The 16,722-nt window shown below is 49.5% G+C and overlaps 1 protein-coding gene across 1 annotated transcript in view; it reads right to left on the bottom strand.

Moving 5' to 3' along the window:
- The window catches only part of ASIC2 (acid sensing ion channel subunit 2), a 1,001,375-nt gene that overhangs the window by 77,999 nt on the left and 906,654 nt on the right, over positions 1-16,722 (bottom strand). The window contains exon 2 of the mRNA XM_046676821.1: positions 12,491-12,641. Coding sequence (XP_046532777.1) covers positions 12,491-12,641 — 151 coding nt within the window. The remainder of the gene's footprint in view (positions 1-12,490; positions 12,642-16,722) is intronic.

Raw genomic sequence — 16,722 nt, forward strand, 5'->3', positions numbered from 1 at the left:
ACGGCAAACAACAACATTGGCATGTGTCTGAGCTTTGGGGTTTCCACAGACTTCATCTTACTGGATCCTCCCAGCCATCCTGAGACAGGTGTCAAGATCCCCATTTTATTATATTTTACTTTTAATGTTATATCCATTTTAAAGACCAAGAAATCAAAGCTCAGAAAAAGGAAAGGACAGGCCAGTATTGATGCTTCATGGTTGCCTAGACTTTTGGAGCTAGGAGATCCCTTGACATTTCTTTAATTCAACCAACTTTTCATTTTTCAGGTGAGAGAACTCCATGGGTGAGACCCACAGAGAACAGTGGCCAATGGTTACATGGCAAGCGGCAGCCTGACGGAGCCCAGGAACCGGGTCCTTGACTCCTGACCTCCCTCTGCCCTTTGTCAGTTGGCTGGAAGAGGCGATGGTCCCAGATGACAAGCCAATAAGGTGCCATGCTGGGCAGTGGGGGAGGGGGCAGAACAGTTTAATTTACAGTGGGTTTAGCAGCCGGCATCCTCTCATCTCAGAGTCCAGGGGAGGCTTACCGAGTGTGTGACAGTGACAATGAGAGGGACTAAGGTCCCAGCTCCAGCCCTTGAGAGCTCTGGTGGAAAGGGCCTGCCAAACGCTGTTGGGGTGGTCAACTGGAGGCGCCATCTTGCTCTCCTGGCTTGCACAGAGAAAGTCATGTCACAATTCCAACGAGGCCCAAGGCGGAGCCCTGGGAAGAGGAGCAGGGAAGCGTAGCAAGAAAAGCACGGGCTCTGAAACCACGGAGACCTGAGTTTGACCACTTAATAGCTGTGGGACCTCAGACAAGTTATATTGCCTCTCTGAGCCGAAGTTTCCTCTGTTAAAACAAAGGGGAGCTGATCTCTCAGGTTACTTTTAGCTCTAAAATTCTACGAGCTGGGGATCATCCACAAGTCTCCTAACCTCACTGTATCTTATTCGAATTTCCTGAAAAACGGATTTTTTTTTTTTTAAATAGATGCGGCTGCTCAGCACTCACATCAAATCAGAAGACACTGATTTTTCTAAAGAGAGCACAGAGAATCCACGCATGGCTGCCTGGTTAAAATCGGCCAATGCATGTCTGGTCCGCCCTCTCCGCCCCTCCCCTGTCAGGCAGACCCAGGTGAGCAGCATGTCTGGCTGGGAAAATCAGAACCCAGCACAGAGATGGGCATGCTCGTGCTTGGTTGGTCACACATGACATTCTGAGGTGAGTGGGCTCCCGCAGGATGGAAAATCAGCATCGTGTCCCCAGGTTGCACGGCTGCAATTATGTCTGTTCAGGGGGCAGCGTGAGGTAGCAGTGTTCTCAGCAACAGCTTGTGACCCAGGAGGTGTTGTCAAGTGGCTACAAAAGTTTGGTAAAGCCTAGAAACCCTGCCCCCTCCTGCAGAGCCTCAAAGCAGGTAAGCATTTTGAAGGAGCTAAAACATGCTACAACAAAAACACATTACCCTTCATCGAACCGGCTGTTACCCACAGCAGCCTTTTTGCCTCATTTCTTTTTCTTTTTTCATTTTTAAGGAACACTAGCTCTTGGTGGAAAGAACCAAGGGCCAATACGAAGATGTGGATTCAAATCCTAGTTCATGAGATCATGGGAAAGTCCCTCAGTGTCTCGGAGACTTGCTTCTCACATCTGTTAAAGGTTTATCTGTTAAATGATTAGAACTGCCCTGTCTACATCACAAGAGTGTAGAGGACCAGAGGATAGAATGCGGGCGAAGCACCCTATATACTGTAGAGTGAGGTGCCTACGTAGGGGGAAGAAGGTAGTCAATGCTAGGTCTTGGTGATAGAACAGAGAAGAGTGGCTACACTTACACTCCTGCATTAGCGAAGGCACTGTGTGTGGGGTCGGGGCTAGTCTCATTACAAAAAGATTTATTCCAAGGATTCTTTAAAAAATGTTTCCCTCGTGCATTCAGGCACAGAGATTATAAATTACTTGCTAAGAAGGCTGAGTCCGGGTGGCGACCTGCCTGCAGGAGACCCACTCTTGAAAAGCCACCAGGAAGTGCCATGTCTGCAAAATTATAGGAGAAGTGGTGGATGATTAAGATTCTATTTATAAAGATTCTGTTTATACACATTGGCGGCGGAAGTTAGGTACGACCAGGTTGCTGAACTGATCACGTATATAGGTGGTGATGTGATTAAAGATTCAAAATCATTCAAAGCATGACTGAATTCATAGCCACTTTTCGTTATTGAATATTTTCTCAATCAATGAATGTAAAAAGCGTGGCAGCGTACAGGTGGGGGTGATGTCTGAGACATATGTGGATGTTGAAAAGGCATCCTCATACTTCCAAAGGGTGGGAAACAGTGGTCCACATCCGAGCTTCTGAATCACCTGGGGAACCTGTTACAACGCAGACTTGGGGTGGGGCCTGAGATTCAGCATTTCTGACAAGCTTCCAGGGGATGCTGATGCTGCTGGTGGGAGGACCACACTTTGGGTGGCAGGACTCCCAGGAGAACATCTATGCGTTAGCAGAACACATCAGGCCTGTGGTGATGTGGCCTATCTCTCCAGCCCCAGGCCTCATCCTTAGATCCAGCTACCCCAGGAGACTCCGGGCTGCTCCTGGCCTTTGCTCCTGATTCCTGTCCCCCTGCTTAGGATCTCACCTCCCCATGACCCACATCCTCTCTAACTCCCACACACTGCCCAGCCACCTGGCAAACAGGCCTGAGGCGAGGACCAAAGGTCACCTCCTTTCTGAAGGATATCCTGAGATACCCTCTCCCTCCCTTCCAGAACAGATTAATCCCTCCTTTATGCTCCATCCATCCTCTATCTATCATAGCACTCGGTGACATTTTTTGTTTACGCATGCCCTGCCCAGTCTGCAGATGCTTGGCCCTCCTTAGGCACTTTACGTGAGAACTGTTGGATCAATGAATTTCCATCTACTACATAAAAGGAAGCTTCAAGATATTCCCTAGATTGTGAACTCTTTACAAACCCAGATGGGGCCTTTCATCTGCATCTGTAAACACCTGGCACGTAGTAGGTGCTCTTGGCAGTTTATCGAATAGGAGGACTGGAGCTCCGAGGGTGGGGCTGTTTCATCCACTTCCTAGATGTTCCCTCAGACCCTTGCCTGCCTGGCTGGGCGTTTTCACTAGAGCACACAGCATTGTCGGCACAGCACTTAGCACGTGCATTGAGCAGGTCTTCTGAGAATGACAAAAGTCAGCCTGCTTCTGGCTGCTTCATGGATGCCTGCCGCCAACGGTGCTTCTGACTTATGGCATCACTTCTCCAGATTCCTTGGCACCTGTGCAGACCGCCCCATCCGCGGATTGTTGATTTCAAGTTGTTTGGGTAGATACCCAGTAGTGGGATGGCTGGGTCATAGGGTAGCTCTATTTTTAGTTTTTTGAGGAATCTCCATACTGTTTTCCATAGTGGCTGCACCAGTTTGCATTCCCACCAGCAGTGTGTGAGGGTTCCTTTTTCTCCACACCCTCTCCAACATTTGTTATTTTTAGTCTTAGTGATTATAGCCATTTTAACAGGTATAAGGTGGTATCTTAGTGTAGTTTTCATTTGCATTTTCCTGGTGATTAGTGATGTTGAACGTCTTTTCATGTGTTTATTGGCCATCTGTATATCTTCTTTGGAAAAATGTCTGTTCATATCCTCTGCCCATAAACTATTTTTGATCCCTTGCTTGTGAAACTATTTTCTTGTTGGTGATGGTTTGTTTGGTTTGCCAGGCACCTATCACAGACATGCCAAAAAGAAAAAAAAAGTCAAAATTATAGAAACAGAGATTAGAAAAGTGTTTTTCAGAGGCTGGAGGTGGGGGGAACAGGGAAAGTTGATAAAAGCGTATAAACTTTCAGCAATAAGATGAATAAGGTCTGAGGATCTAATGCGTGACATGATGACTATAGTTGATAACACTGTAGTGTAGAATTGAAATTAGCTAAGAGAGTGGAACTCAAATGTTCTCACTGAAATACATATTTATTATATAGAAAAATGAGAAAAGGAAAGGCAGACTCTATGGCAGGGCTGTAAAATGCCTCTCAGTCCAGTCAGCCAGATTGCAAGGACCATCCCTCTGGACTCTCCATCTTCCCGCTCCAGTCTGAACTGACTGCTCTCTAGGACTTGTTCTCAACTGTCGTCCTGTTCTTGTCTTCTTCCTCACTCTGGGACTTCTCTTCAGGCCAGATGCCCTGTTTCCAGAATCTTACGCCATCTTCTTTCTTGGTTTATTCTGGCATCCTCCAGTAGCTTCCTGAAAACGTCTGCCTGGGAGACACACTTTTTGCATCCGAATTCTGCCCTCACCCTTCATTGTAGGTTGCTGGGTGTAGTAGAATCCTATCTTAGAAAAGAAAGATCCCCCGGGCTGCCCAGGAATTTAAAGGCCCCGTGCCCTTGCCTTCCGGCTTTGGCTGCTTCTGTTGAGAAGCCCCAGGCCTTTCTGATTCTAGATCCTGGGTATGCGACTTGTCTTTACTCTCCAGAAACTTTCAAGATTTTCTCTTTCTCTCTCTTAGTCTGAATTTCACAAGGATGCATCTCGGTCTGGTCGTTTGCCACTTCTTGCCGACGGGACCTGGGGAAGTCTTTCCATATGGAAAATCACGTGCTTCAGTTGGGATTTTTTCTTATATTATTTCTTTGGCAAACTCCTCTTCTCCACCTTCTCGGTTTTGTTATTCTGGAACTCCTAGTAGTAGGATGTTGGACTTCCTACATTTACTTTCTCATTTTCATGTTTTTTTCCTCACCCATTTTTCCATCTGTTTGTCTCGTGTTTTACTTTTCAGATTTCCTCAATTCCAATCCTTCTATGCTTTTTTTTTAAAAAAATGTTTACAATCATATTTTTAATTTCCAAGGGTTTTTTTTTTTAGCTTTTCTTTGAATGTGACTTTTTAATAGCATTCTATATTAATAGCTTGTGTTTATGGATGCAGCATCAACTCTTATCTCTTGAGAATTTTAATTAAAGTGGTTTGATGTTTCCTTCTGCTCCCTGAAGTTATTTTTTATTTATCAAACACTTACATAGTGCCTAATATTATTCAGGCGCTTTCCAATTTATTAGTCAAGCACTTCACAAATATTAACTCATTTCAGTCTTCCTAAAAACCTTGCAGAGTAGATAATATTCTCATTTTAGAGGTAATGGAACTGAGGCTCAGAGAGGTTAAGTAACTTGCCCAAGGTCACACAGCTTGTATGTTGTTTAGCCAGGATTTGAACCCAGGCTCTAGTGTGCCTCTAGAGCTCGTGCCATTAACCATTATCTCTATTTCCTCAAAGTTTCCTTTCTGTTTGGTTGGTTTTGGTTCCTTTGCTGTTAGCGGCTTCCTTCAAATGTCCAGCTTTTTGGCTGTCCACGTATCGTTAATAGGTACTTCAAGGCCACCCAGTCATTCCCGTGTGTGGGAGGACCTACCGAGGGACTTCACTCTGGGGTGATGTAACTAGGCCATCTTGTTTGGGGACTCCTGGCTCATTCTCTGTGCATTTTTTCTCTCGTGCTTGTCGGTGTCTCGAGGAAGGGATTCCCCCAGGCTTCTGTTTGGGGTGGGTGGGGTGGATTTGCCTGGCTGGGGGGCTCACTACTCAGTAAGCAGAATTTCACCTCCTCTCTCTGTTTTCTGCACAGCCCTCACCCAAGCCCTCAGCTCTGCCTGGTTCCCCCAAGCCCAGAGCCAGTCTGTTTCAATCGTAGCTTCCGCTGGGCTGCGGAGAGAGATTTGCCGGTTGCTTTGGGCTGGGGAGGATATCTAGGTTTATACTTAAAAAAATCCTTAATTGCCATTTAAGTGGGGTTTGAGCAGGGAGCCTCTGCAAACACTTATGTTCAAAATCCACCATGTTCAATGAGAAGTCTAGACTGTCACCTTCCGCGAGGCTCTGGAGCTCTGCCGAAATGTCACGAGCCTGTGGTACCATCCCAGGAGAAGGGGGAGAGATGCTCAGAGTTGGTCTCTGGGATGTACACAGCCACAGAACCACCTGACGCTGTTTTCATCCCAATAACATCAGCCTCCCATCCAATAGTTTTCAAATTGGGTTCCTTGGAGCCCTAGGGTTCCTCAGGAAATGTCCCAGGATTGGCCACAGCGGGCAAGGCGAAAGCAAACTGGGGTTGCCATCTCCAGTTGAAGCAGAACAGCTCTCCTTTTATCTGTTATATATTTATATCGGGGCTGTGCTAATGCTTTTGTTCAATACAAGGATTCTGCTTTTGAAAATAAAAAGAGGAAAAAATAGAAAAGAACTACAACAGCCTATCATTAGATGCCATTCTCTCGCCAGAGATGTCACTCGAGGCTTTTTTTCCTGAGCTATTTTCACGGCGGTGCTTTTACAACCACAGTGTGAACATTAAACGAACGTAGTGGAAGGAGCAACGCTTTTGGGGTCGTCAGTGGGTTTTCAGCTTGGTTCAACTGCTCGACGAGGTGTGTGTCCCGGGTAAGCTTACTCAACCTCTCTGGGCCTTAGTTTCTTTACTTTTCAATGGGGATTATAACACTTTCATAGCAGGGCAACTGGGGGATTCATGGGATAAAATGTCCGTGAGACTTAGCAGCTACTCATTAAGGTTAGTTTCTCCCTTACCCTGGCCCCATCAGTGTGCACAATTACAGCAATTTTTTTTCTCTCTCAACAAATATATCTACAAATATTTATTGCCCTGGGATATATCAGTGAGCCAGACAGTTCAAGATTGCTGACTGCCTGGTGCATGTGTTTCAGTGGAAGAGAATAGACAGCAAAAAATAAATAAGTAAATGATAAGGTATACTGGAAGGTGACACACATCATGGAGAAAAGGACAAGCCGAGAAGATATAGAGGGATGAGGGGTGGGATGGGGTGCAATTTTAAACAGGGCAGTCAGGGTAGGCCTCATTGAGAAGGTGATATGTGAGCAGAGACTTGCCAGAGGTGAGGAATTAGCCATGTGGATATCTGAGCAAAGAGAAATCGAGGCAGAAGGAATGGAGAATGCAGATGCCCAGAGTAAGAGCATTCCTGGGGTGTCCAAGACGTCACAGGGAAACAGGTGAACTAGCTATGCCAGAGCGGCTCGAGCCAAGCGAACGATGGGGCAGGGGGAGGTGATGAGGCTGGAGGGGAAAATAAGGGGCCAGATATTTACCTCTATTATAGCACAGGCTCTCAGAATAATTCCTTTGCTCAAAAACATAACATCGAATTCGTTTTTCTATAATACTAGGATTTGGGGAAATCTAGGCAGATTGTGTTTGATAGAAAAGTATGTTTTGCATCACGATGAATGAGGGCTACAGGCAGATGAGAAAGGGAGGGCCCTATTTATGGTCTTTCCAACTTCTAACCCATCCGTTCAGAATCTGAGTTCCTTGGAGAGCTCCCCGTACACCGATTCTGGGTTGCTCCGAGGTAACCAACCCCAACCCTCAACCTCAGCCCCACCTCCCTCAGCACGGCCATTCACGGGACCACCTCTTAGGAACTCCTTCCCCAGCTGCCCCCACGGGGCCTCCTCAGGGCTCTCAAGCCCCTCCATGAACTCACTCCCCTGGTCACTGATGGGTCCAGGGGTGGGCACTTGATTGAGCTGGACTAATGATTCCCTTCTCTATTTTTGTTTTTTTTTATTAGGAGATCAGTGAGAGAGTCAGAACAGTCTCTTGCTGGTGGTAGGATATGAGAAGTATAAAACTATTGGGAGCCATGTGTGAAAAAAAAAAATGTGTGGAAAAAGCTCGTCTCTAGTGAGAGAGAATGAAAGCAACTCAGAGAGAGAGGAGAGGCGAGAAGGGGCGAGAGACCCTAGGGGCAGGAGCCCTTGGTTCCAGTTCTTTCTGACGCTGCATCCTTGCCCTCCCGCTGTTTGCTTGTCGAAACTTGCCTCAGATTCTAAGGACGACACAATTCCTTTTATGCCTAAGCTTGTTTGAATCCAGTTTCTCTCATGTGCAACCTAGATAACCCACTGCCTCTTCCTTTTATCTTTGAAGTTACTCAGAGGCATCTACACAGAGTTTCATTTTTAACAACCTCCCACCTGCCTTCAATTTAATTTCCTTTAGAAAACGCCGGCCGTGAAATCTGCACTTCTATAGTCTAGGATGGCTTTTCTGTCCCTTCTCTATTTTGTGGGCTCCTCCATGAAAAAGCAGGTTTCCATGGTCAAAGGCATTTGGGAAATAATGCTGCGTGCAATATTCCTATCTCGGAGATTCACGATGCAGCATCTTAAAGAGTTCCTGTGGTGAGTAATGTGTTCAACTTTGTCTAACCAGGGCTCTCAGATCCTTTCTATTCCTGTTACACGTAATATCCCAAACTCCCGACATTCCACAGGGCCCATTTTGGGGTCCACGTGGGACTGAGATTACCCTTTTAAAAATGGCATATTTCCAGGGTGTGCTGTGCAAGGATGTTTGACCAAGATGGCATCCTGGTGTGGGGCATTGTCAGCCCAGAGGAAAGGACAGTTTTGAACATTTTTATCGTCACCATCTACTCTCTAAGCAAGAGCCCATAGGGCTGGGTCCACCCAAAGGGGGTGCCTCTTCCTAAGTCACTCATTGGTGCCAAAGGTCCTGTGAGTCAGAATTACACCCAGAGGAGTGGTTCCCTCTTCCTTATATTTCTGAGGGATGCAGCTGCCCACGAGGCAAGGCAAGAATGGATCAGATTCTGCTTTGAGTGGAACGAGACTTCCAGATGTTGAGGTGCCTCAGGACCCCCGTTATAGGTATGGGATATCTGGAATATTCTCTGCCTCTGGGATAGTTTGACTATCCCCCCATCTACTGGTCATCGTCATCATCCTTCGCTGTCTACAGTTCACAGAGAGCTCTCATTTGATCCCTTCAGCCACCTTATAAAGTTGATGGGTTTTATTTGTTTTCTTGATCTCTATTTTACAGATGAGGAAACTGAGGCTCATTTACTCGTTCTCAGTCCCATGCTAGCAAAGGAAGAATGGGGCATTTAGTCTTGGGTCTGACTCTATAATGCCACTTTCCTGTCCTACTACGCTGCCCCTGTCATCAAGCTGTCTGTGGCCACTCCCTCAACAGCCATATTTCAATTCCTTTCTTCTCTATCATCACCCGAATATCTCCTATAAGGACTTGGGTTCCTTTCTGTGGGATTGGGAAGAGGTAAGAATGCCAAGGAAGAAAGATGGCATCTATGGGGCCATGCAGCTTGCCAGATCCAGAAGACTGCCTCCCTCCTGAGGACCATGGTGGGGTTAGTCTGGCTGTGCCCACAGTCCTTGGGAGCAATGACTGAGCAGAAAGATGTGGCCATGCCTCCTCAGGTGGCCTCATGGACAAGTGTCCCTCACCTGCCAGAACCCACCTCTCAACCTTCAGCATCCTCACTCCCACCCACATGAGGCTCACCCACCACTGATCCAGGAAGCAGCAGCTTTGAGGTGATCAGAGTCCCCAAGAGGCGCTATTGCTCTGACTTCTCAGCCCGAAGAAAGGTACAGTGGAGGAAGCCTGGATATAATGATTCAGGAGGCCTGGTTGGGTGGCCTGGGTGAAGTCACCTTAACCTCAGCCTCCTTCCCTGGCAAATGGGGGTAAGGAGCCCTCCCTATCACTCAAGGCTGTAGTGAGGGGAAGGCAAGGAATGAGGAATATTATGGCCCCGGAGGAATGTGGGAGGTGTCTGCCAAGGCAAAAACCCAAAAAGGCAACCAGCACAGGCTGAAGCTCTGCTCTCCAATATGGTCACCACTAGCCTCCCGCGGCAATTTAAATTAATAAAAATGAAATGATATTAAAAATTCAGTTCCTCATTCTCACTGGCCATATTTCTAATGCTCACTTGTGGCTACTGTATTGGACCACGCAGATAGAGAACATTTCCATTGCTGCAGAAAGTTCTATAGGACAGCACCGATGAGTTTCTTCTCTAAGCAGCTTCTTCTGGCCCCTGTGCCTACTTTAACCCCCTCCTCCTTCACACAGCCTGTCTCCCCAGCTCCCCAAACTCAGAGGAAATGGTTTCAGTGAACGGTGCTTGTCTGGCCCCCGGGGAGAGCTCAAGCTTCGGGCTGGAGTTCTCCTGTGTCCCCACGAGGTGATAAGCTCTGGAAAGGCAGGTCTTTGTCTTGTGTCTTCGGCATCCCTGACAATGCCCTGCATGGTGTTAGGCACCGAAGGTCCTTAATCACGATTACAGATTTGTCCTGAATTGGTACAGCTCGCGGTCCACTAGGGCTGACTGGAGGTCAAGGAGCTTGGTCAGTACAGCGTGGCCAGGAATTCACTGCATGACTTCCAGTACATTATGGCCTCCTGCCTGGCCTCGGTTCTCCCTCCGCAGGGAGGAATAGATGATCTCAGACATTCTTTCCTGCTCTGACCATCCATGGCTTCAGGAGGAAGAATTTCCTGGGGAAGGCCCTGTGGTTGGAGCCCATTCTATCAGCGGCCAGCGTTCAGACCCAAGGCCAGACCCTGCTGTGTGAAGATGTCCGTGATGGAGGTGCCTGGCGATATGAGCGTGAGTGTGGTGTGTGAATGTGTGTGTGTGTCTATACATGTTCTTTCACTCCTGAATCAAGGTAACAGGGTGGGAAATCCAACATAACCTTGAACTAACTTCCAGTCTGGCCATGGGTCTCCAGGTCTCACTTTTATTTCCTCATTTCTCTCCTTTTCCACCAGCGGTTTAATAAGCAAATATGTTCTCTTGTCCATAAGGCAGGGCTTCTCTTTGGGGACCAAGACCCACCTCCCAGGACCCAGGGTTGTATATAGGCCCCCATGGTCACAGGACACAGGCTGGCCTCAGGAATGTTCTGGAACGCCAGGCTGTGTCGGCCAGCTCTCAAGGATGTCAGAACTTGGCACTAACATAGATCTTCATCTATTTGCATCTGGGGCTGGAGGGGAGGGGCAGTGAATTTAGAAAAGTGGATGGGACAAACTAAGTGTCCCCTGGCAAGCGGCCAGCAGGGTTTGGAGGGCCCGGAGCCTGAGGCGAGCTGTCAGAGGGCATTACTGGAAGGACGCGTGTGGCGGCCATTTCGCTTTTCTGTTGCAGCATCAAGAGGACTCACTGTAGCATGAGGCGAGTGGCCACGCTCAGCTCTCCCCAGCAGGGTGCCCAAGCCAGAGATGCCAGGAGGAAGGGAGAGCCGGGTGGTGGGGGGAGAGCTCGAGCTTGCAGTCAGTCACCCCTGGGGCAGAAGCCCTCACAGCCCTCAGAAGCCCGGAAGGCTTGGACATGGTGAGGGCCAGACCTCAGCATTGAGGGGAACGGCGGCAGGAATCACAGGGTTGGGGCTGCGAGAAGTGGGGGCTGGGCTGCTTGGCCTCCACCCCCTCCTCAGCTCCAGCCTCAGGGCCCAGGGCCTCCTTCCTGCTGGAATATTCTCTCCCCTCCACCCTACCTTGTGGCCATTTCCAAGGCCCATCTCTTGACCTCCCTTCCCTCTCCTCCCCGTTATGCCCTGACTATGGCATTAATCTTTCTTTGGGTCTCCTTAGCATCCATGGTCCCAGTCTTGGGCATCTCTTTACTTTCTCTACCTGGTAAAATTCTTGAGGCTGCCGCATCCCTAACCTTCGCTCCCACCTCTGCTTCCGTCATCACATGACCTTCTCCCCTGTCTGCCCTTCCCACACCCCTCTTATGAGGACCCACCTGTATAATCCAGGGTAATCTCAAGACCCTTGTCAAATACCCTATGCACCATGATGCTTGCCCTGAACTCCCGCCCTACCTAGCCCCCAGGAGGAGACCACCATCCCTCCACAGCATTGGCGACACTGATGTCACACTGGACTATAATCATGTGCCTCCTCCTCTAGGCTGTGATCAAGGATTCAGTCTTTTTCACCTTAATGTCCTCACTTTGCTACAAAGCCTGAGATAGTATAAATGGCTAATGAATCGTTTGCTGAATGAATAAGTGAATAAACAAATGCATGAAATCAGCTTTGGGGCACGTACGCACAGGCCCCAGGGGCTCACGCAGGCATGGCGCCAGGCCCCCGAGTCAGTGCCCTTTGGTTTTCTCACACTCCACGGCCTTCCCCCTTCCTCCAGGAGGAGGAGCCTGCTCTTCTTTCCATTGGGCTCCTGAGCTGGGTTGGGATGTTCCGGATGGCTGGGAGAGGAAGGGGCTGGTCCATCCCTTCTTCTTCTGAAATCAAGCCACCCACCTGCCCAGCCATTCCTTTTAATTCAAACCTTCCTCCATGCTTCCTCCCCAACTCCTCCATCACCCCACCTGCCTTCCCTCTCCGTTGTTCCCATCATCTGCCCTCTCCCACCTAGTCCAATCCGAGGAAACCAAGGGCATTGCAGTCCATGCCAGGGACACGCTTACCGTTCACCAGCATGTCACCAACCCCGTGATGGAGAGCAGCCCTACATAGGGTGGGCCGAGACAGCCCTCCCTAGGCAAACCAGCCTTTCAGAGTCCTACACCCATCCGCCATCGCCCGCCACCCCATCCCTGTGCCCGGCTCACCTGTCTCTCCCCAGATGGGCAGGTACTCATCCTGCTGAATGTCCAGCATGATCTCCAGCCCGTTGCCTGTCCCCCCCTTAACTGTGGTGAGCAGAGGTTTGCCGTCCTCGCCTGAGTTAAACATGTAACACTTCCCATATTTTGTAAACACCTGAGGAGAGAAGAGAGAGGGAGAGAAGCATATGGGTGACTTCAGGCTAGGCTCCAGAGATTGGTGAGACCTCAGAAATCCCACAGCGGGCCGGAGTCCTCATAGCCCATCACAATCAACCCCTTTTGGGGACCAACGATTCCTCACCCTGGCTAACGGTCTGACTTCTGCCAAGTGGGATTCTGGCATCAAAGAACAAATCTGGACACACTTTGGGGTTACTTGCAATGGGATCTGTTCTCTTCTGTCTCTGTACACTCCCCCTGGGCGGTCTTGTCTACTTCCAAGTGTCAATCATCGTCTATAAGCCCTTGACCCTGCAACCTGCACCTCCAGGCCCCAGCTCTGTTTTGAGCTCCAGAAACACAGATCCCACTGCCTGATAAGCATGACCTCGGGGGACCCACATGCTCTGATGCTCAGCATGTCCGGGTGGGAACAAATCTTTAGGCTCCCTGCCTCCCAGAGTGGCTCTCCCACACCCACCCCAGGAATAGCATTGCCACCTGCCAAGGGGCTCAAGCCAGATCCTCAGAGTGGCTGTCCACTCTTCCTCCTCCTCACCCCCATGTCCAATTAACCAGCGAGGCCTGTCAACACTGTCTCTACATCCGTCTTGCATTGTGCCTTGTGTCTTCTGCCGCAACTTAGGACCCAATTCTTTCTTGCCCGGGCTGCTGAAGTTCCTAACTGGGCTCCCGGATTCCAGACAACCTTCCCAGCCCATCTTCTAAGTTAACTGTGGCTCACTCTTTCTGAAATGCCAACCCAGTCTTCTTAATCCTGTGCTTAATATCCATCAGCTCCCTACCCTGCCCCCAACACTCAGTTCCCTAAGGTTAACACCCAGGCCCTCCAGAGCAGCCTTCTATGATGCCCTCTGCCTACTGCATCCTACTGCTTCCCATCTGAGTCCACAGGAATCCGCTAGAAGGTAAGTTCTGCGGGTTCAGGGACTACCTCTGCTTGTTCACTGTTGCACCCATCCCTAGTGGCAAGCACAGTGCCTGGCACATGGGAGTGCTCCAGAAATGTATGTCAAATGAATGAATGAGTGAATGAGTGAGTGAGCGGGTGGGTGGAGCCAGATCAAACAACTTGCAGCACCCTAGATGTACCCTGCTGTTCACACACTTGTGGCTTTCTGTTTGCTGCTTCTGCTGCCTAAAGCTCCTCTCATTCCTCTTTCTGCCTGGGCACCCTCTAGCTCCCTGCCTGGGCACCCTCTAGTTGTTCTCCAAGACTGGATTGATGCAACTCCTCCTCCAGGAAGCCTCCCCGAGCCCCAGGACCAAGCTGGGTTACGCCCCTCCTCACCATTCCCCTTGCTCCTTCACCACGGCAGCCATCACATGGCTCTGAACAGCTGGGCCTGCATCTCTCCTGAACTTGACTCTGCCTTTTGTCTCTGAATCCCACTGTTTAGGACATTGCCTGGCACACAGTAGGTGCTCAGGTCACTTTTGCTTGATGAAAGCATGATTACAAAGATGTTGTGTGATGCTGTGGGAGGAGCCCAGGTCGAGGGATGCAGAGATCTCGGTCCAAGTTTGATGTTGCCACTTACTAGTTGTGTGAACCAAATAAACGCTCCAGGCCTCAATGTCCCCATCTGTAGGATGGGGGTTCTAGTCCTTGCCTTCGCTACCTCTCAAGGTTATTGAGGGGATCAACTGAGGTAAAATATGCAAAAGTGCTTTGAAAACGATAAAAGCTTTCTACAAATGCTATGGGTTATCATGATTACATAACTGCTTTGGAACCTTGAGCTGAAGCCAAATTACATCTGGCAGAATTGGCTGGGAGGGAGCCAGGCTAAGTGTGCTGGATTCCTGCAGCCTCCGGGATTTGGGACCAGGTCGCTGCCCTGACGGTGCCCCACTGTGTGGTCCCCTCCTACAGCACAGAGGCTACAAGGAAGCTCTCTGCCTTCCTATCCTTCAGTGCAGGGGCAGGCAGATGGTGGGGCTGAGCCCGGAGGCTGCCTTTCCCATGCAGATCTTGATGGCTGGATGGAAGGAAGGGAGAGGGACCTCTACCACGAGTCAGGGACAGTGCCAGAGGCGTACCTGCACTACCTCATTTCACCCTTGCATCCTGTGACCATGGGTATTGCTGCTTCCATTATGCCGAGCAGAAAACCAAGGCCCAGAGAGATTAAGGGACTTACCTAAGGTCACACAGCTATTAAGTAGAGAAGCTGGGATTCAAATCCATGTCTGTCTGATTCTAACACATCTGCTCTTTCTGGATGTGCTGTCCTGGGTCTTTGTCACTGGGACATTTCCAAGCATATGCTGTCCCTCTCTACCTTGCTTTTTCCATCAGCCAATCAATATTCATATGCATGTGCTCCTACTATGTGCGAGGATTATGGGGATTGCAAAGAAGTACAAGCCCTACTACCTGCCTTCACGACCTGTAGGAAGGGCCAGTAAAACACCAGGCTCCACATTTTTCTCCACTGTCCAACATGGCTCTGAGTCCCTGGCCAGCTGCACTATTTCAGGGCAGCCAAGGCCTACTTTCCCAGCTTCGTGGTGGGTGAGGACAGCTGGAACGCGATTTTTCAAAGAAGCGAGCTTTTTCATCACTATTGTATATAGCAACTGAGCTTGGCTAACGAACTTGTCCCCTAGAGTGATGCTCTCGGGGACCACTGTAATGAACAGATAAGAGCATTTTATAGTTAGCACATCCATCGCAAAGGGTTGAACACCTCTGGATTGACTTCTGAGGTGCTCCAAGAGAGCTTTTCTTTGTAGACACACTATCTTGTCTCCAAAATTGCTGATAATATTAATTTGCCTATCTATATGAAGAGATTTGTGAGTAAAAGAACATTTCAGCTTAGTATCAGATTATTGCAAATTCCACCTCCTTCCTCCCCACCATTTGGTACTTGAACTTCAGAATATTGGGCTGGGGTTAGAATGTGGTGTCTACTCCTGGAGTCAGCTATGAGCCCAGCCCTGCCACAAACATGCTGTGTGGCGTTGATAAAGGTATGGACCCTCCCTGAGCTTCCGAGGATGATGACGAGATGCGAGAACTGAAAGGGTCTTAGAGATCGTCTCGTCCACCCACCTGACTTATAGGTAAGGGAATGGAGACCCAGGAGTGAGGAGGTGACTCGCCCAAGGCTACACAGCAAGGAAGTGTCCATCTGGGACAATGACTCCTAGTTCAGCCTGTTCCTGCCTTTATACCAGCCTCCCTCAGTTTCCCCACTTACAAGTGGAGGCGGAGGATCTAAGGGATTGCTGCCTTCAGCTGGTCATTGACTGAGTGCTTGCTCTCTGCCAGCCCCCAGGCTGGCACCACTGAAGTCTTCCCTATAGAGGCAGGAGCAGACAGGTCCTTGAGGTGGGAGTGATGGAGACACGCTCCCCATCCTCAATGACCCCCTCGCCAGACCTAGTACTCATTCTAGGCCCAGGTGGTGCTCCTGCAGGTGCCCTCAGTGTCAATCCCATCTTTCCTGCCCCCTCCCCCTGAGGGTGGGTGCTGGGGAAGGGCAGACACTTGCCAGGTGTGCACTGATGCAGATCAGAGGGTGGTCGGGGGTGGTGACAAGCAGAGTGGTGGGGCGGGGAGCTAGAGGGGGACCGCAGCCATGTCTGAGAGAAGGCCAAGCTCTTTGCCAAGTCAGGACCACCATAAACAGGCCTAATACCTTTCTGCAGCTTCCTGGCACATTTGGAATAAAGCTTCAGATCCTCACCGGGCCCGGCATGGTTCCCTTCCTCTCTTCTCTCACCTGCTTCAAACACACTGGAACGTGCGGCAAGCTCTTCCCGCCGCAGGGCCTTTCCACATCCCGTTCCTTCTGCCTAGAATGTTCTCTCTGCACCCTATGCCTGGCCAACTCGTGATCAGGCCTCAGCTTACATACTACTTCCTCAGAGTCTTGCTTGACCACCCCCGGCCCCTGCTCCCAGCCTCCATTCACACTGGGGCCTCTTGTTTGCAACCTCACACCCCTGTATGATTCCTTTACAGTGCAGATCAAAGTGTGTAACTCGAGCATCATTCGTGTGATTATTGGACACGTCTTCCACCAGACTGTAAGCTCCGAGAG

Source organism: Equus quagga, chromosome 11 (genome assembly GCF_021613505.1).
Source record: "Equus quagga isolate Etosha38 chromosome 11, UCLA_HA_Equagga_1.0, whole genome shotgun sequence".
In the NCBI taxonomy this organism is placed as follows: domain Eukaryota; kingdom Metazoa; phylum Chordata; class Mammalia; order Perissodactyla; family Equidae; genus Equus; species Equus quagga.